The 20,984-nt window shown below is 45.1% G+C and overlaps 1 protein-coding gene across 1 annotated transcript in view; it reads right to left on the bottom strand.

Moving 5' to 3' along the window:
* The window catches only part of ophn1 (oligophrenin 1), a 190,946-nt gene that overhangs the window by 104,908 nt on the left and 65,054 nt on the right, over positions 1-20,984 (bottom strand). Inside the window, exons 3-5 of the mRNA XM_080187883.1 lie at positions 16,651-16,712; positions 13,675-13,746; positions 421-522 (exon numbers count right to left, since the gene is read on the bottom strand). Coding sequence (XP_080044009.1) covers positions 421-522; positions 13,675-13,746; positions 16,651-16,712 — 236 coding nt within the window. The remainder of the gene's footprint in view (positions 1-420; positions 523-13,674; positions 13,747-16,650; positions 16,713-20,984) is intronic.

Raw genomic sequence — 20,984 nt, 5'->3', positions numbered from 1 at the left:
GACCCAAGGCGGGGAATTGAACCCGAGTCCCTGGCACTATGAGGAGGCAGTGCTAATCACTGTGCCACCCTAGTAAAATGTGAAGTAGGAGCTCCTGATCTCCATGTATTACGCAGCTGCGAGATACAGGGAAGGGGTGGGGGTGGGGGTGGGGGGGGTGTGGGTGAAAAAGCGTAAGATTTTACAACTGTAATAAACGATTCATGATGATGAGAAATGACACATGCTATTTTTGTCTTTTTGTTGATATCTGATGCAAGCAACATCTAAAAGAATTTACAAACCAGCACATCAGGGCATTGTCTCAACTTCCCTTTCCTGCTGGAACTTTCTCTTTAATGTTTGTTCAGACAGGAAGAGGAAAGCGATGTGGTGATGTGCCGGGGTGGGAGAACTCACTGGAAAAAAAATCACCGTTACCTCCTGGAGCTGGGACTCCTTCTTCTTGGAGGAGAGACCCAGATGACGGTCGAGTGCAGAGTAGAACTTCTCGCTCTCTTTCTCAAACTTTTTCTTTCTATCCTGTGAACAGAAAAGACCAAGTCACTGGGATTCCACCCCAAACCCCGTGCATCACCTTCAAATCATTGTCCTCATCCTCTTGCACTTCCACCACGCTCAAGAGGTAGAACGACAAAATCCCACTGCGCTATTTCAAAGATGATCAGGGAGTTCTCCCTTGTGTCGTGTCTTGTGCAGGGATGTACTTCTGAAGCTGTATAAGGCTTTGGTCAGACCCTATTTGGAGTACTGTGCTCACTTTTGGGCTCCATATCTAAGGAACGATGTGCTGGCCTTGGGAAGGATCCAGGGGAGGTTCACAAGAATGATGTCTGGAATGAAGAGTTTGTCATATGAGGAAAGGTTGAGGACTCTGGGTCTGTGCTCGTTAAGAGTTTAGAAGGATGAGGGAAGATCTTATTGAAACTTACAGGATACTGCGAGGTCTGGATAGAATGGACATGGAGAGGATGGTTACACTACTAGGAAAAACTGGAACCAGAGGGCACAATCTCAGGCTAAAGGGACGATCCTTTAGAACAGAGATGAAGAGGAATTTGTTCAGCCAGAGAGTGGTGAATCTGTGGAACTCTGTTGCAGAAGGTTGTGGAGGCCAGGTCATGAGTGTCTTTAAGACAGAGATAGATAGGTTCTTGATTAATAAGGGGATCAGGGGTTATGGGGAAAAGGCAAGAGAATGGAGATGAGAAAAATATCAGCCAGGATTGAATGGCGGAGCAGACTCAATGGGCCAAGTGGCCCAATTCTACTCCTATGTCTTATGGTCTTATTGTTTATTCCTTAGTCAATGCCACTAAAATAGATAATCAGTTTATTATCATATTATGGACTTCTGCTGTGTGCAACCTGGCTGCCAAGTTTCCTCCATTGCTTCTAGTAATTTCACAAGTATTCCAAAGTGCTTTACAGCCAGAGCTTGTGAAAGGTTCCATTTAAATAGTCCTACGTACGTACATATAAACAACTTATACATTACATACCGAAAAATAGTCAACTATATACATGGTCATATATAAATAACCACTTTATATAATGGTTTTACAAACATACACAATGTGCGTATACACAATGGATATATCAATTTTATACACACACACACACACACACATGACCATAATATAAAATGGTCATATGTATGGCACCGTATTGAACCATATGTCATAAGTATGTCCATATTGAGCATTTTTTGAATACAATATGTAATGCTCATAAATAAATGGTCATGGAGAAAATGGAGCTATATAAATGCATTTTTTTTTTCCTTTTTAAACACCTTCCCTGATAGGATAATTCATCAACCTGAAATCTTTCACTTTGAGAACCTGTAATATTGATTTTATTGTTTCATTCCTCAGCAAGCAAGCCAACTGAAGACAGATTTAAACCCGACAACAGCTCGACAAGATATAAAGAAGAATGTTCAAGAGGGGAGACAGAGAAAACTAAAAGGGTCAAGATGGTAATAATTTGTCGTTGAGCTCCGCAGCTAGAATGTAGATATTTACAAATCATCAACTTTAAAACCAGCAATGAAGCGGTGAGTAACTTAAATACAAAACAGACTGAGTACGCAGCCAGGATTGGAGTGCAATGGTTTAGATTAGAGTGCCAAGCAACTGTGTAAATAGGGACCCACGAAACAATATATCTCCAAAATCTCAGTCATCTCACAACAGGGCAACAAAACATAGTGAATAGGTGCAGGAGTAGGCCATTCGGCCCATCGAGCCTGCACCACCATTCAGTATGATCATGGCTGATCATGCACTGTCAGGATCCCACTCCCACTTTCTCTCCATATCCCTTGAGCCTCTTCACCACAAGGGCCATGTCTGGTTCCGTCTTGAATATATCTACTGAAGCGGTCCAACAGCTTTCTGTGGTAGAGAATTCCACAGGTTCACAACTCTGAGTGAAGAAGATTTTCCTCATCTCAGTCCTGAGTGGCTTACCCCTAAATTCTTAAACTGTGACCCCTAGTCCTGCACTTGCCCAACATCGGGAATGTTCTTCCCACATCCAGCCTGTCCAGTCCCATCAGGATTTTATGTTTCTACGAGAAGACATAGTGCACATAATGACTTAGTATGTGTGCGCACCATAGCATGTAACACTGGGCCACACAGATCATTCATAGTTCATTATTCAGCGCATGTTATTAGCCGTTGTCACTCCATGTGGTACGATAGCTCATAGCAGGCACGAGTGAGACCGATAAAATTAGCACTCCCAAATAAAAATAAAAACTGAAATTGCAGTAAAAACACCCAGCAGGTCAGGCAGCATCTTGAGAGACAGAGAGAGAACAGAGTTAATGTTTTGAGTGTGTCCAACTTCTTCTGTGTTAAAGAGAGAGAAATGTGATGGATTATAAACTGTATAAGAGAGGACGGAGAAGATGGAGCAGAGTGAAAGATCAGTGATCGGTGGGAGCTAGGAGAGATTGAAATAAGGATGTGTAGGGCACGAGGCAGAGGGAGTGTTAACAGTAGTGTGAAGGAGTAGAGACAGCGCTGATTGTGGCATTAAGGTAAGATAGCAGCATGTGTTCACGGGAGAATAAAGCAGTGAAAACAAAACTTAAGAACAGAAGGCTGTGTGGCTGGTGGTGGGACAAAAAAGATTTGGAATTTTAAAAGAAGAGGTCAAGATGGAGGAGAAAGATCTCAGTCTAAAATTGCTGGACTGAGTGTTGAGTTCTGAGGCCTGGAATGTACCTAATCAGAAGTTCCAAAGCTGCTCCTCCAGTCTGCACCGGGCTCCACTGGAGAATTGCAGCAGGCCAAGGACAGACAAACATGGGCACGAGAGCAAGAGGGTGAGTCGAAATGGTGAGCAACAGAGGGGGGTACGATCATGCTTGCCGACCGAGCGAACGTGCTCACCCAGATTCCCCACAATAGCGGAGACGGCATTGGAAGCAGCAAGTACAGTAGATCAAACTGAAGGATGTGCAAGTGAAATGCTGCTTCAGCTGACAGGAGCGTTCAGCCAACATAAAAGCAAAATACTCAGATGCTGAGAACTGAAAACAGAAATATAAAATGCTGGAAAATCTCAACAGGTCTGACAGCATCTGTGGGGAGAAAATGAGAGTCAATGTTTCGAGTCCAGATGATAAAGGGTCTCTTCTCTCCTCACAGATGCTGTCAGACCTGCTGAGATTTTCCAGCACTTTCTATTTTTTGTTGTCCAAGTATTTAGCCCTTGGGCAGAGAGGAATAGAGAAGTAAAACACAGAAACATAGAAGATAGGAGCAGGAGGCGGCTATTTGGCCCTTTGAGCCTGCTCCACCATTCATCACAATCACGGCTGATCATCCAACTCAACAGCCTGATCCTGCTTTCTCCCCAACAGAAACGGGCAGCTTTGCTTTTATTAAGCCATAGCTCGCCGCAACCTAGAAGAACATAAGAACATAAGAAATAGGAGCAGGAGTAGGCCAACTAGCCCTTCAAGCCTGCCCCGCCATTCAATAAGATCATGGCTGATCTGTCGTGGCTCAGTTCCACATTCCTGCCCTCTCCCCATAACCCTTAATCCCCTCGCTTAACAAAAACCCATCAACCCGCGTCTTAAAAATATTTAGCGAGGCAGCCTCCACCACTTCAACGGGCAGAGAATTCCAGAGATTCACCACCCTTTGAGTGAAGAAGTTCCTCCTCAACTCCGTTCTAAACCGTCCCCCCTTTATCTTGAGGCTGTGCCCCCTAGTCCTACTATCCTTTCTGAGCGGGAAGAGTCTCTCCACCTCTATCCTATCCATCCCATTCATCATCTTATATGTCTCAATGAGATCTCCCCTCATTCTTCTAAACTCTAACGAGTACAAGCCTAATCTATTCAGCCTCTCCTCATAGTTCAACCCCCTCAACTCCGGCATCAGCCTAGTAAATCTCCTCTGCACTCCCTCCAAGGCTAAAATATCCTTGCGTAAGTACGGCGCCCAAAACTGCACACAGTACTCCAGCTGCGGCCTCACCAATGCCCTATACAGCCGCAGCAAGACCTCCCTACTTTTATATTCAATCCCCCTCGCGATGAAGGCCAGCATCCCATTCGCCTTCCTGACCACATGCTGCACCTGCAAGCTGGGTTTTTGCGACTCATGCACAAGGACCCCGAGGTCCCTCTGCACCGTCGCCTGCTGCAGTTTTTCTCCACGTAAGTAATAATCCTTCCTACCATTATTGCTACCAAAGTGGACCACCTCGCACTTGCCAACATTAAATTCCATTTGCCATTTCCTGGCCCATTCGCCCAGCCTATCTAGATCCTTCTGTAGACTCTCCCCACCCTCCGCACAATTTGCCTTTCCACCAATTTTGGTGTCATCAGCAAATTTCAACACCCTACACTCGGTTCCCTCCTCCAGATCATGGGCCAAGAGCAAGATGGGATTCAGCTGGATAGCTCCACAGACGTGATGAGCTGAATGGCTTCACTCTGCCAGAAACGTTCTGCTCTTCTAACCTGGTAATTGTGCTGCCGAGTGTTGTCAGCTAAATACTGAGAACATAAGAAATAGGAGCAGGAGTAGGCCATCCAGCCCTTCAAGCCTGCCCCGCCATTCAATAAGATCATGGCTGATCTGTCGCTGCTCAGTTCCACTTTCCCGCCCTCTCCCTATAACCCTTAATCCCTTCTCCTATCAAAAACCCATCAACCCGCGTCTTAAAAATATTTAGCGAGGCAGCTTCCACCACTTCAACGGGCAGAGAATTCCAGAGATTCACCACCCTTTGAGTGAAGAAGTTCCTCCTCAACTCCGTTCTAAACCGCCCCCCTTTTATCTTGAGGCTGTGCCCCCTAGTCCTACTGTCTTTTTTGAGCGGGAAGAGTCTTTCCACCTCTATCCTATCCATCCCATTCATCATCTTATACGTCTCAATGAGATCTCCCCTCATTCTTCTAAACTCTAACGAGTACAAGCCCAGTTTATTCAGCCTCTCCTCATAGCTCAACCCCCTCAACTCCGGTATCAGCCTAGTAAACCTCCTCTGCACTCCCTCCAAGGCCAAAATATCTTTGCGCAGGTGCGGCACCCAAAACTGCACACAGTACTCCAGCTGCGGCCTCACCAATGCCCTATACAGCTGCAGCAAGACCTCCCTACTTTTATATTCAATCCCCCTCGCTATGAAGGCCAGCATCCCATTCGCCTTCCTGACCACCTGCTGCACCTGCAGGCTGGGTTTTTGCGACTCATGCACAAGGACCCCGAGGTCCCTCTGCACTGTCGCCTGCTGCAGTTTTTCGCCCCGTAAGTAATAGTCCTTCCTACCATTCTTCCTACCAAAGTGGACCACCTCACACTTGCCAACATTAAATTCCATTTGCCATTTCCTGGCCCATTCGCCCAGCCTATCTAGATCCTTCTGCAGACTCTCCACATCCTCCGCACAATTTGCCGTTCCCCCAATCTTGGTGTCATCAGCAAATTTCGACACCCTACACTCGGTTCCCTCCTCCAGATCATCTATATAAATGGTAAAAAGCTGAGGCCCCAGCACCGACCCCTGGGGCACTCCACTAGTCACCATCCGCCAATCCGAATAGCACCCGTTGACCCCCACTGTCTGCCTCCTATTTGACAACCAAGAGAATATTGGAATATAACACAGGAGGAGGCCATTTGGCCAGTGCATTAATGACAGCTTTCTGTAAGAGCATTCTATCCAAAACTAGTCCCAAGTCCTTTCCCAACAGCCCTGGGAACCTTTTCCAATCACGTAGGTTACAATAACTTCTTTGCAGTGTTGATGTCAGCCTACTTGTGACACTAGTAAATAAACTTCTAAACTTTATCCAAATCCCATTCGAAAGGTATTATTTAATCTGCCTCTATCAACCTCTCTGGTAGCATACTCCAGATCACAACTTGTTGGCATACAGCTCTTACAGCTGGGCACCTTGGCGATATTCAATTGTTTGGGCTCACATGATGAAGCTTGGTCAAAAATGAGCTACTGGAATAAAAACAAAGAGTGCTGGAAATATACCACAGGTCTGGCAGCATCTGTGGAGAGAGGAACGGAGTTAAGGTTTCATGTCAGATGCGGCTTTCCTGCAGGAAGGGTAGCAACATGGTGGGTTTTGTAAGTCTGAGGTCACGTATCAACCGACTCAAGAACAGCTTCGTCCCTGCTGCCATCAGACTTTTGAATGAACCTACCTCACACTAAGTTGATCTTTCTCTACACCCTAGCTATGACTGTAACGCTACATTCTGCGCTCTCTCCTTTCCTTCTCTATGAACGGTATGCTTTGTCTGTTTCAGGCACAAGAAACAACATTTTTTACTGTATACTAAGACACGTGGCAATAATAAATCAAATTGGATTTTATCGTCGAAAGGGGAGGGGAGGAGGAAGAAAGAAAGGGAAGGTTAGAGGGCGGGAAACATTAAACAACAAAGATATCATAGGACAGAAGGCAAAGGGGGCGGTATTGGGTGTAGCAACGAGACAAAGCATTGGTCCGAAGTGAGTAATTGCCAGAATAATAAGCAGTTGGTGGAGGCAATGCTTACACGCCCCAGCATTAGTCATCAGGAACTGTCACAGAGCAAATTGGGGTGGGAGAAGTCAACATGGCAAGCGCCCAAACACGTGACTTCCTTGGCAGATTTAAAAGCAGTGTTCGAATCAGCTGCAGTTCTCAGACACAAGGCTGCTCCAATCGATTCTCTCTCGGCCGATTTGGAACGGCAGCTGCTGCCTTGGAGTCGATTCTCTGCGGCGTAGCACCGCATTGAACAAAAGGGGACAGATTGCCGGAATTAATTATACCCCATTCAGCACACGGTGGTGGACAGCACACTTACCGCACCACTCCGCCCCCGCTCCCCCCAAAACACATCACCCCATTCTAGATACCGAACTTCAGAATATCAAGGAACCTGTTACAAAAATAAATGAGTGAAAACGCTCTCTGGGCAAACCGGTTAAGCCAGATATTCGGAAACACTCTCTCACCAACAACAACTGACCTCCAGTTGACCTCCTGATATCCTATTTACTGTAAGTTGGCCTTGTGCCTAGTGAAAGACTGATTTCTCTAAACACAGTTGTACATGAGTGAATACATGGTCCATGTCATATAATAATGTTATCTTATAATTAAAAAAGAGTACCAGACAAATGTGTTATTTACATTACAATTACAGCCGCTGTGTTTGCCGGCAGTTCTGGGGGATAAACTGGGAACTGCTCCATTCGTCCAATATCTTGTACTTACATCATGCCGTTAACACGAAATGCCCCAGCTTGCCGCACAGTAACTTTATAAAACAAAGTACAACAACAAGCCACATGGGGAGATACAAGGTCAGGGGATCAAAACCTTGGTCAAAGAGTTAGTGAAATGATGCACTTCCACAGACTTCAGTGGAAACGCACAAGATACAGTGCAGGTGCCTGCCATTCGGCCCATCGAGTCTGCACCAACTCATCTCACCCAGATCCTATCCCCATAATCCCACACGTTTACCCCGCTAATCTCGGGACATTAAGAGGCAATTTAGCATGGCCGATCCACCTAACCTACAAATCTTGGATTGCGGGAGAAGACCAGAGCTCCCAAAGGAAACTCACACAGACACGAGGAAGACATGCAAACTCCCACCCAGTCACCCAAGCCGGGAATCGAACCCAAGTCACTGCAGCTCTGATGCAACAGTGCGAACCACTGTGCCACATTCAAATTTATTTATTAATAAGAAAAACTGTACAGCGGCTAGCACGTCTAGCCACATCCCTTGCACGTCTTCTGCCTAAGAAAGGGCAGAGAAACATAGAAGATCAGAGCAGGAGGCGGCCATTTGGCCCTTCAAGCCTGCTCTGCCATTCATCATGATCATGGCTGATCACCCAACTCAATAGCCTAATCCTGCTTTCTCCCCATAACCTTTGATGCCATTTGTTCCAAGTGCTATATCCAACCGCCTCTCGAATGCATGCAATGTTTTGGCATCAACCACTTGTGGTAATGAATTCCACAGGCTCACCACTCTTTAGGTGAAGAAATGTCTCCTCACCTCCATCCTAAATGTGTAATCCTCAGACTGTGACCCCCCCACCCACTGGGATGATTACTCACTCTGCATCTGGATTGGTCCTTCAAGCCAGAAACCCTTACACTGCTGTGTTGATCTCAAAGGGACAATCACCTCAGTCACCACCGGTAGGTTTCATGGAGGGCCTAAAAAGAAGGGAGGTGAGATCTAGAGGTGGAGAAGTGTACGGAAGGTATTCCAAACCTTGGGGCCCAGACAACTGAAGGCCACCAATGGTGGAGCAATGAAAATTGGGAATGCACAAGAGGTCAGAATTAGAGGAACACAGGTATCTCAGAGTTGTGGGGGTTACAGGAGATTACAAAGATACGGAGGGGCAAGTCCACAGAGGGATTTGAAAGTAAATACATGAGTTATGGCCTTTCCATCAACAGCGCAAAGTGTGGCAAAGGTACACAAACGGAATGAAAGTGATCTTCCTCAGGTGAGAGGAAAGGAAGAACCATAACCGAGATTGCTTCACCTTGTCTACAACAGTAGAACCAGAGGACACAGCAGGGATTAATTCAAAACTAATCTGCAGACACCGACAGAAATTTCATCACTAAGTAAGTGGCCTGTCTCTTGGATGGAAAGTGGGACCTGTCACTGCGTGGGCGGACGGTAGGACCCTGGGCAGCATTTTACCAATTAACTGGCTGCCTCAAGACCACTGTGGCCAATTAGATAGGCAGAAGCTTGGCAATGCCACCATTAGAGGTGGCCATTGGTGAGGCAGCAGGGAGGATGATGTTATACCATGCCATTCTGAAAGAGAAGAGAATGATATATTTTTTAATCTAGACTGGGGCAGTGGATTATGATGGCATAGAGTCCATTGCCTGAAAGTTATGGTGGAAACTAATTGAAAAGTAGGGGAATTGGATAGATTTGGGTAGCACAGTGGTTAGCACTGCTGCCTCACAGCTCCAGGAATCTGGGTTCGATTCCCGGCCTCGGGTCACTGTCTGTGTGGAGTTTGCACGTTCTCCCTGTGTCTGCGTGGGTTTCCTCCCACTGTCCAAAGATGTGCAAGCTAGGTGGATCGGCAGTGTTAAATTGCCCATTGTGCCCTGGGATGTTTAGATTAGTGGGTAAATGCGTGGGGTTGTGGGGATAGGGCCTGGGCTGGGATTGTTGTCGGTGTAGACTCAATGTGCCGAATGGCCTCCTTCTGCACTGTAGGGTTTCTTATATTCTATATACTGGAAAAGGAAATCTTTGCAGGGCCTTAAGGCCTAATTGTTTTTAATAAATTGGCACAAGAGCTGATTGGTCTACTTATGTATGTATGATCCTATAATTTATGGAGCACGGTCTCTGTAGGGAGAGAATGATGGCAGATGATATTGATTCTCTCAAATGTAAATGGTAGAGATTTGCCAGAAAATATTTTGAGGAAATGTATGTTTTAAAGTTGAGATAGGAAATTTGGGAGATGCAGCACTGCTGGGAGAAACAGGCGATTTGGAACCTATAATTCTCAATACTCTCCAACCATGAGGTTTTCTTCATGTTACGCCTGGCTCTAGTGTAGACTGACTGAGACAGTCTGAGTTTTCCGATTAGTCAGCATGTTGGCTGCATTGTGCAAGTAACAGGGCTGCAGACCAGGCTGAGATAAACGGACCTTGGATTTTCTGCACATCCAGACATTCCTGAGATATTGAAGAGCAATGGAACTGTAAACTTACAAAATGAAATAGATTTAGAACTTAAAACTGAGCTAGGAGATTACTTCCTTCCCACCTCCTTCAACGGCCTCATACATAACCAGTATTAAGTGTAGCACTAAGCTACACAGCCCAAAGGTCACATACTGAATCACCCAAGAATGCAGTCCAGAGTTCTATGAGGCAGGCACCTGAAGGAAGCCATTCAGCCCACTGAGTCTGCACTGACAACAATCCCACCCATGCCTATCTCCGTAACCCCACACATTTACTCTGCTAATCCCCCTGACACTAAGGGGCAATTTAGCACGGCCAATCAACCTAACTTGCACATCTTTGGACTGTAGAAGGAAGCTGGAGCACCCAGAGGAAACTCACACAGACACAGGGAGACTCCACTCAGACAGTTAGCCAAGGCTGAAATCGAATCCCGGCACCCCAGGACTGTGAGGCAGTGGTGCTAACCGCTGCGCCACCGTACCACCCATTTTACTCCATACTTAAAGTTACAAAGCCAGTGCAAAAGTAAAAGTTTATTAGTCACACGTAAGGCTTACATTGACACCGCAATGAGGTTACTGTGAAATTCCCCTAGTTGCCACAGTCCGGTGCCTGTTTGGGTCAGTACACATAACCAGCACGTCTTTCAGAATGTGGGGGAAAGCAGGAGTATACAGAGGAAACCCACGCAGACACAGGGAGAACGTGCAAACTCCACACAGACAGTGACCCAAGCCAAGAATCGAACCTGTGTCTCTGTGAAGTAGCAGTGCTAACCAGTGCGCCATCATGACGCAGAGTGGACTGGGCAAGACCTTAATCCACCTCCTTGCTTACTCCAAGAACTAATTCAAATTGAATCCAAATCATGGAATCATTGTCCCAACAAGAGAGACATACAAGATCCAAGCTGACAAGAAGAGGCAGTGCACCTGATCCCGGGCTCGATCTTAGCCAAGAAAATGTTGATAATTGGCTTTAGAATTACTGAGCTCTGGAGGGCGGGACGGCTGATGGGGGATGATGGAATCCTGCCAGAGACTTTTGCTCCTGCTCGTTATCCACTTATCCGTGCTGGAAAATGATTACATGCATGAACCAGATGACCAGAGGAATGGGGCTCAATGTGTCAAATAGCCCAGTGACACACAATGCACAGACTCGAGCATCAAAACTGGGTAGATCTTTATCAGGCCCAAAAGTGGCCAAGACGCTTAGAACCATCCTACAGCCCTCAAAACAGGCTGGAAATTAAAGGGGAGCCGGTATTTGTGATTCATCAATGAAGAAATAGCCCTAGGCACCTTTGTAACAGCTAATTTAACCATCTGTCCTCCCAGATGGCATGAGAGAGAATGTCGAGAACAATTCAGCAGTATCTGCTAATGCCTGCCCACGCAGAGTAACACCCAACATTGATTCACAACCAATTCAAATGGTCACACTGAACGTACTTCAAATAATTTTAAAAAATGCAGTTCAATAAAATTACATTTCTTAAAATATTTGAAACTTAATACCAAAACAAACACAAACTGAATGTAACAGAAAACCTGAACATTTAACAAAAGTTACCAGTCACGAGGTCTGATAAGATAAGAGCCATTGTCTCTCTAATCACTGAATCATGTCTGAATTATTTGTGTATTAAAAGCAGGCTGCAGCAGCTAGGTGAGTCTTCCTATTTCAGATTTGAAGCTGTTTTTTTGGTTGAGAAGCAATCACATTCGTGTTGCGTTGGCTCCTTCAACAGAGTTAGGAAAAGCAAGCCAGGTTTCAAGCAAGAGCAGGAGAGAAGGGGGCAGCGCCGACTCAACATTGAATTTAGGTCCATCACAGACAGTCTACACACAGCGAGAGAGAATTCAGCTGCACTGTTTGTACGATCGGCCATGATAGGATGGGTTCTTGCCAGAATGTGCATAATGGAGACCCTGAAACAGGACTCATGAGAATCGAAATCATCTGCACCATTAACTTCAAGCAGTCCAAAGAACACTCGTACTGATTCTTCTCCACCTCCGCAAAAAAACACCAGTCCTGCTGAGAACATGGTCATTAGGAGTTCATCCCTCCAACTAAGCCCAGAGCCTTGGGTTTCATCCATATGTGTATTAGTTCTTTTGAACAAACAGCCTTCAATAAAACAGTATGTTGTATTTGAATAGACAAGCAATATATTAACAAAATATTACATATAAAATATATATAATAAAATAAAAAGCTATGGGTTGAAGCTGACAGAAGAATGACACGGTGGCACAGTAATTAGCACTGCTGCCTCACAGCACCAGGGATTTGGGTTCGATTCCTGGCCTCAGGTGAGTCTCTGTGTGGAATTTGCACGTTCTCTCCATGTCTGCGTGGGTTTCCTCCGGGTGCGCCTGTTTCTTCCGCAGTCCAAAGGTGTATGGCTTAAGTTGATAGGCCACGCTAAAGTGCCCGTAAGTGCCAGGGGGTTAGCAGGGTAAAACGTGTGGGGTTACGGGAATAGGGCTTGGGTGGGATTATGGTCAGTATAGACTCGATGGGCCGAATGGTCTCTTGTAGAAATTCTATGATATTATGGGAAAGGCTCAAAATTGACCCTTCTTGCGATTAGTGTTACAACAGGAAACTCTTTACCACTCTTAGCTATTTCAAATCAGCGGGATGTCTCCATCCCTTGTCTTTTAGGAGCATAATGGAAGATTAGTTGCTGTGGTGGTGATGAAGATGACAGTAAGAAGTCTCACAACACCAGGTTAAAGTCCAACAGGTTTATTTGGTAGCAAACTGCTACCAGCAGCGCTGCTCCAAAAGATGGTGGCATTTGCTACCAAATAAACCTGTTGGACTTTAACCTGGTTTTGAGAGACTTCTTACTGTGTTTACCCAAGTCCAACGCCAGCATCTCCTCCACATGGTAGTGAAGGATAGAGAACCCTCAACATTGCACACACACATCACACACACCACACAAAACAAAACAGTTACTTGCAATTTCATCCCAACATACAAAAACCACTTGGAATTCACATGTGCCATGATCCAGGATTTCAGATCGCCAAATGGAACAACACCGTTACTGGCCCACACCACCTCACCTGGCTATGAGCTACAGGGGAGCTGGCAACCCAATTAATGACAACAGCAACAGCAACAGAACTGAGGAGCTGATTCAAGCCAGGGAAGTTGCAAAGAAAAGGGAGAAGACAAAACGTTTAGTGCATTGGAAAGTTGTGCAGATAGCAATATTTAAGACGGGATATTTAAGGAAGAGATAGGAATGTTTTAGATCTCTAAAGGCACTAAGGAACATGGGGAGAGAATGGGCTCGAGATTGAGGATCAGTCATGATCACATTGAATGGTGGAGTAGGCCTGATGGGCCGAAAAACCTACTCCTGCTCCTTTTCTAACAAAACATTTCAAGATGCTTACCTTCGCAACTCCGATATGGTCTTTCTTAAACGTCTCCAAGGGCTTAATTAGCAGGTTGCTGGAATTTTGAATCTGTAACAAAGTGGGAAATGAATTCAGAGTTCACAATCTTTCTGACTCTTAGCCTCAAAGTCAGGATAAACTGAAAGAGACGGATCTTCATCCCAACTTATTGATCCAACCTCTGCTTGGAAGAGGATATTGAAAAAAAAACATCAACGCATCAGGATTGAGAAAAACCAGTTAAATCTTTGAAATCAGAAAAGAGGAATAATGCTCGGGGAAAAAATTACATTTTGTGAAAGGAAAGGTAGCACAAGTTAGTGTGTTTGAAGTACAATCCAGTCAATTATATTGATCACAACCGAAACATTTATAGAGTGACAGTGACATAGAGGTTTACAGCATGGAAACAGACCCTTCGGCCCAACTTGTCCATGCCGCCCTTTTTTAAAACCACTAAACTAGTCCCAATTGCCTACATTTGGCCCATACCCTCTATACCCATTAACTGTCTAAACACATTTTAAAAGACAAAATTGTATCTGCCTCTATTACTGCCTCTGGCAGCTTGTACTTGTCACTAGGTGTACCTTCTTTGTTTATTTCACGTTACCTGCATTCATTCTTCTCTATCATCATGAACAGTGAGGATTTGCGCCAGGGTTTTTACAGCCCTGCCCCTGTTGGGATGCCCCGCCCATCCCCTCAGTGAGCCATTCAGATCTCTGCCGACTTGGGTAGGACCAGAATTGCCGCCAGTGGCAAGGGCCAGAAAATCCTGCCCTACTTTTCATCTCATTTTTCTGACCCAGCACCCTGCCTGATGGACCTTCAAATTCTCCGGCAAGCTGATAATGTTAACGAAAGAGCCCTCGAGAAGAAGCTTGTTAATTCCAATAGCGCTTTCTGTGGTTTTGCAACCTAACCCCAGGGCAGTCACAACACAAAATAATTGTTGGCTGAGCACAAAGCCATACCTAGCTGGTGGAGATCTCTTCTCGAGAAACAAGATACTGTCCAGCACCAGGCAGGGGGACTATAGAAACACTCATCAGGTGGGATTTTCCAGCCTCATCCTGAAACTAGAAAATCCCACCCAGGGTTCCTGGACCTTTCCACGATCCACCCCTTACCTGCTTTGATTCCCGTGGCGGGCAGGATGGTGAAATTAATCCCTTCGTCTTTATTAGAAACTGAAGTTTCAGATACAGTCAACTGTGGATCATGATCAGCATCAAGAAACATGGGAAACAGGAGCGTCACATTTGGTCCTTTCAGTCTGCTCCACTGTTCAGTAAGAAGTCTCACAACACCAGGTTAAAGACCTATAGGTTTATTTGGTATCACGAGCTTTTGGAGCACTGCTCCTTCATCGGGTGACTCATCTAAAGAGAATTCTGATGATCAGCAGATGCTGTTCAAAGCCCCACTGCTGCAAATTCTGGCCCTGTGCATTTCAATGATCAAACAACCAAATTTGGTAACACAGAACCTGGACCTTCCTGACGGGAGAGAGCCACGTTGTCAAAGCTTTTCATCTTGCACTCATCAGGACAAGCGCACAAATGCCAAATTTCAAACAATCACAACAATTCATACCACAGGAAAACAGGATGTTGATTGGTGGTTGAGATGTTGCCATGGAGACAGCAACAGGAATCTCATGCCCCCATTGTATCTAGGTAAGTCCATAACAGGTACAAGGCTTGAACATATTCGTTTTGTTAACAGATAGTTGGTTCCTGTGGAAATGCATGTCGCTTCCAGCAAGAGTAAATGAGCCAAGTTATGGACTTTTGCTTATCTGCGGTCGGTTGTGAATGTAGCTATTGCCACATTCAGGATTGTTCAGCAAGTGCTGCCCAATCATGGAATCACATCAAATAGTAAACGTTTTCTTTTGGGTTTTGCAAGCATGAGACATGGTTCCGCACTGTTTTCTCTGTGCTTAGGCCTGGGCCAGAGTCACCTTGCCAACCAATCAGCACCCTTTCCTCCTGGAGCATAAATAGTTCTGATTGTTTGAAATTTGGCATTCTTGAATTTTTCCTCATGAGTACAAGGCGCAAAGCTTCAGCAGCACATCTCTCTTTTCAGCAACATACAGGCAAAATGGGCGGGATTTTCCAGCCCTTCTTGCCGGCGGGATCATTTGGTCCCGCCAATGGGGACTCCCTACTGCGGATTCCCCAGCGGCAAAGGGCACAGACAATGGGAAGCCCTGTTGACAGTGGAGGGGCTGGACAATTGCCATGTTGCACTGTAGGGTTCTATGATTCTATGTTTTTTTTTAAATGAAGTAGTATAAATAGACCAAGCCAATCATTTCCTTCCATTTACACTACGCTTGGAGAAAACTTTCTGATTTATAAATTACTGCCAATGTACAGAACACACTTTCTCAGCAACGGAAATTAATTGAAGAATTGATGGGGAAGCAATGGCCTAGTGGTACTATCGCTAGACTATTAATCCAGGAACTCAGCTAATATTCTGGGAGCCCAGGTTCGAATCCCACCATGGCAAATGGTGGAACTTGAATTCAATAAAAAAATAATCTGGAATTAAAAATCTACTGATGGCCACAAAATCGTTATCAATTGTTGGGAAAACCCACCTGGTTCACTAATGTCCTTTAAGGAAGGAAATCTGCCATCCTTACCTAGTCTGGCCTACATGTGACTCCTGAGCCACAGCAATGTGGTTGACTCTTAACTGCACTCGGGCAACTAGGGGATGGACAATAAATGCTGGCCAGCCAGCGAAACCCATGTCCACAAATGAATTAAAAAAAGACCTCAGAATTTGCCTAAGGCATTAATGTGTAACAGAATACTATTCCCAGATTGGCAGTTTAAATGATCCCAGTACCAGTCATTATTGCACGAATATTGAGAAGTGAATCAATGGGCCAATTTAGACGGTCTTCAACAGGCTGCATTTTGTGGGTACAGCTTGAAATAAACCACTTACCATCATCATCCTTTCATCTTCCACTTCCTGCAGTAACATTGCAAACTCCTTGAAAGATTCCGCTGAAAGAGACAAGGAAATTAAGAGTGTGAGCGTCAGTGCCTGTACCCAGAGGTGGTGTTTAAATAGGACAGCTATCCCTCATTTGGCGTTCCTAAGCCATTCCTAAAACACAGCCTTTAAACAAAAATCATTTTCCAATATGAATTCAGGTAATAAAGTTGGGTTATGTTCCTGGCTTGTAATCGGTACATTAAAAATTGGTTGGCTCCCTTAAACCTAACCGGTGAAATTCTGACCATCTCTAAACTAAGCTTAACAATTCTTAATAACGTACAACAACACTAGATCTTTCAACTTGCCTCCACTCAACATCTCTCCAGCCTGCTAGAGAGTTACTCTTACTCACCGCCTCCCTCCCCAACCCCACCTCACTCACGGCCTCCCTCCCTGACACCCCACTCGCCATCTCATTCACCAACGCTTGCACTCCGAGTCTCCCGACTTGCCACCTCCCTCCGTGAACTTTTCCAACTCTCTCCCCGACTTCCCGCTCGTCGCTCTCGAGGACAGCTACCCACCTGCTGTTCCTCCTCTTCCTAACCTTCCCTGAGCCAGGGCTTGATGGAGGGGCAACGGGGGGAGGAAGGGAGGAAACAAGGGAGAGAGAGGGACTAAAGTGGGAGTGATAGCAAGTCGTGATGGTCAGTGAGTGGGAGGGTCGGAGAGGGAGGAAGCGAGTCTGGAGTGTCAGAGAGTGGCAGTGTCAGGAAGGTAGGTGACAAGTCTGGAGGGTCAGTGAGTGGGTGGATTGGGGAGGGAGGCGGTGAGTTTGGAGGGTCAGTGAGCTGGAGTGTCAGGAAGGTAGCTGATGAGTCTGGAGGGTCAGTGAGTGGTGTGTCAGGGACAGAGGTGGTGAACAGCACTATTTTTTTAAAAAGTAATGAGCATCCTCAGTAACTGTTAAACTAAAAGGCAACACCACCATTGGGGAGAGTGCCAAATTTACCAATTATGCCAAAACAAAAACGCACTGTTAGAATAGGCTTGAAATTGGGAATACCTGTAACGCAATACAGAGTTAATTCATTTCAGCCAACATGGTTCATTAGGCACGCTCCCCAATAACCTGATCACCCTTTCTTTAATGCAGTTTCTGAAGACGCTCATTCTTTTAAAAAAAATCACTTGATTAACTTCATATAATAGAAAATGGAGCTTGGTAATCACAGGAAAGACCTCAAGGTGATGGAAATAATTAGAGATCACAACAGTTCAATTCCTAAATCAAAATATAATGGTGGAGTTGACTTCAAATTACATATTTAACATGGGCATTTCATTACAATCAGTTTGGGAGCTCTCTTTCATTTAGGTCAGGCAGACCTTAACAACCCTGAGAGACAGGGAAAGGAAACAGGCATTCCAGCAACTCCTGCTGTCAAATGTAAAGTTGGATCAGAGTAAAACCAGTATTACTAGACAAGATAAGGGAAGACAGAACTCATTTAATATCAGTTAACTTGACCTTCGTATCTTTGACAATATTACCAAAAACTGAAGAAAGCACTATTTCCCTTGCAATCATTTTTGAATGTCTTTGTCACAATTCTTTGACTGGAAGATCAGGGGACAGTGAGTAGGAGGGTCAGGTAGGGAGAAAGCGAGTCTGGAGGGTCAGCAGTAGTGTTTGTCCCTGGATTAGAGGTTGACATCTACTCAGGGTCGAGAGTTTCTGCCCTGTCCTTCACGTGGCTGGACAGGCAGAGTTTTGATGCACTTTCGATCTTTGGGGTAGGATGTCCCATGGGGTAAGTGGGGTCTGGAGTGCAGGATGTGCACCAATCGCAGTTCCTTCTTCGTCATACACTGTGCCAGTAAATGATTGCTAGCAATGTTATACAACACATCATTGTTTCGTGAGAGTGCAAGTCTGTGCTTCTGGGTTATTGTGTCACCATTTAGAGTGACCCTTAGGGATTGTGTCAAAGTTGAGAGTAATCCATAAGGATTGTGTCACTACTCAGTGATCCTTGGGCTTTTTTTCTGATGGAAGAGCCCTGTCAAATATCCTATTCCTTGCTCAGAATGACTCTCTGCCCACTTACCCCAGCTTTGTTGCACCATTCTCACATTGCCCTCATCAATTCCTCCGCATCTACAATTGACCTTTCTGATAATCCACATTGTTCCTTTCCTCCAATATTCGAAACAATACGTTTTAGTGTACACTAATACATGTGACAGTAATAACTCAAACCAGATCATGCAGGACTTTGAAGTCTGAGAATGGATTAGCTGATGGCTCTCTCTAGTTACAGAGTAGATCTAAAATCTGACATTGTACCCTTCTAGATGGAAAATAGCTAAATTGGACACCTCAAAGATGCACCTAAAGCTGTCTCTTTATCAATATTGTGTTGATTATAACGGATCAAGGACATATTTTGATGGCATGGTGTTCTCTACATCAGAGTTGCATTGATTAGACAGGAGGCAGAAGGAGTCTGCAATACCCTCCTGGAGAGGGCTAGGTAAATAGTGGCATAGTGATACCTCTAGTGATTAGTAAAAGTCAGCGTGTGAGTACGAAAGGAATACAGATGCTCACTGTGCCCACTCTCTACAGAGAGGAACAAGATCAACATTTCAGTCAAAAAAAAACTGATGAAAAGAGAAACAGGTTGCTGAAGCTTTTCAAATTGCACTCATCAGGACAAAGGCCAAATTTCAAACAATCTCAGAAATCTCTACTACAGGAGAAAAGGGCATTATTGGATGGCAAGTCAACTCTGATTGATCATGGTGTTGTCATGGGGAAAGCAAAGGGGAACTATAGGCTCCCCATGCTCCGAGATCATTGTTTGAAGTTGCAAGGCTTGAACACATTCTTTGTTTTCGGAAAATGGGCATCGGAAGGAAAAAAAAAAGTTCCTTAAACATTTGACATGTCAATGCAAGTGTCAGCCTCAGTTCAGTGACAGATCCCTGGGAAGATTGTGGGTTCAAGCCCCACCCTAGGACGTGAGCACAAAATATAGGCCAACATTCCAATGCACCAATAAGAGAGTGCTGCACTGTCATAGATGCAGTTTCTAAATAAGACGTTAAACTGAGGCCTCCATCAGCCCACTCTGCAAAATGTAGAAAATCCCATGGCATTTTTCCAAAGAGGAGCAAGAGAGTTATCCTAATGATCTGCCCAATATATAGTCACTTAACCAACCTTACTGAAAAGCAGATTGCCACTCCATCGAAGGTCAGGCCCAATCACAGCAGGATAACCACTCTGCTGCTACTTCCTTGCTGAAGTGTAGCTGCATTTTCAATGGCAGGATGGGAACAGTGCAGTGCGGCAAGTTCACAAGTCACCCTGTCAAATTACCAGGACATCTTTGGGGTATGCCCTCCCCGGGTATAACACACTGGGGATAAGACTCCATGGGCCGTTAACACATTGTTGTTCATGAAAACTTGCTGTGTGTAAACTGGCCCCCACATATCTTACATTATAATGGAGGCTACACTACAACACTTACTGAAGCAATCTTTTGAAGAGAGAGTATAGTGATGTGCCAAGGTCGTGAACGGCGCTACACAAATGCGAACATCTCTTTGTCTCAAATTTCTCAGAACACCACCAATACAAAGGCTAAACTTGATGAAGCAAAAAGCAGTACTTTGCTGCTGGAATGCCGGGATCTGAAAAGATTTGGAGAGAAAGTGAAGCACGTGTATTTAGTGCAGCAACTGTGGAGGTCCCAAGGAAAGAATAATAGAAGATGGTGCATGGTGTCACATTAACTCTTTAACCACCCATCCCTTCTCAATTGGGATACTTCTAGCCTCAGGGCCTGTCATGAATTCTGTATCCAGCTGCAGGGGGACCACAGACCAAAAGACATAGGAGAGAATTAGGCCACTCAGCCCATCGAGACTGCTCAAGTACAACAATCATTGTGTTTGATTCAACCATGGTGGTGTGCCATTGGTCACACTTGTGTTTTGCCATAGATTTGTAAAGAGCCCAGTATTTTGGGCACTAGTTGCATGGGAAACTTGATCCTGATATTTGCAGTCTGCAAAGACAAGACTCCAGCAGACACGGATCAAATTAGGACTAGAGGGCACAGCCTCAGGATAAGAGGGAGGGGGGCAGTTTAGAACGGAGTTGAGGAGGAACTTCTTCACTCAAAGGGTGGTGAATCTCTGGAATTCTCTGCCCGTTGAAGTGGTGGAGGCTGCCTCGCTAAGTATATTTAAGACGCGGGTAGATAGGTTTTTGATAGACAAGGGAATTAAGGGTTATGGGGAGAAGGCGGGAAAGTGGAACT

Source organism: Carcharhinus amblyrhynchos, chromosome 4, assembly GCF_965287045.1.
Source record: "Carcharhinus amblyrhynchos chromosome 4, sCarAmb.v2.hapA, whole genome shotgun sequence".
NCBI classification, from domain to species: Eukaryota; Metazoa; Chordata; class Chondrichthyes; order Carcharhiniformes; family Carcharhinidae; genus Carcharhinus; species Carcharhinus amblyrhynchos.
Note: the sequence above shows the minus strand (reverse complement) of the source record. Positions and strands in the feature narration are given on the sequence as shown.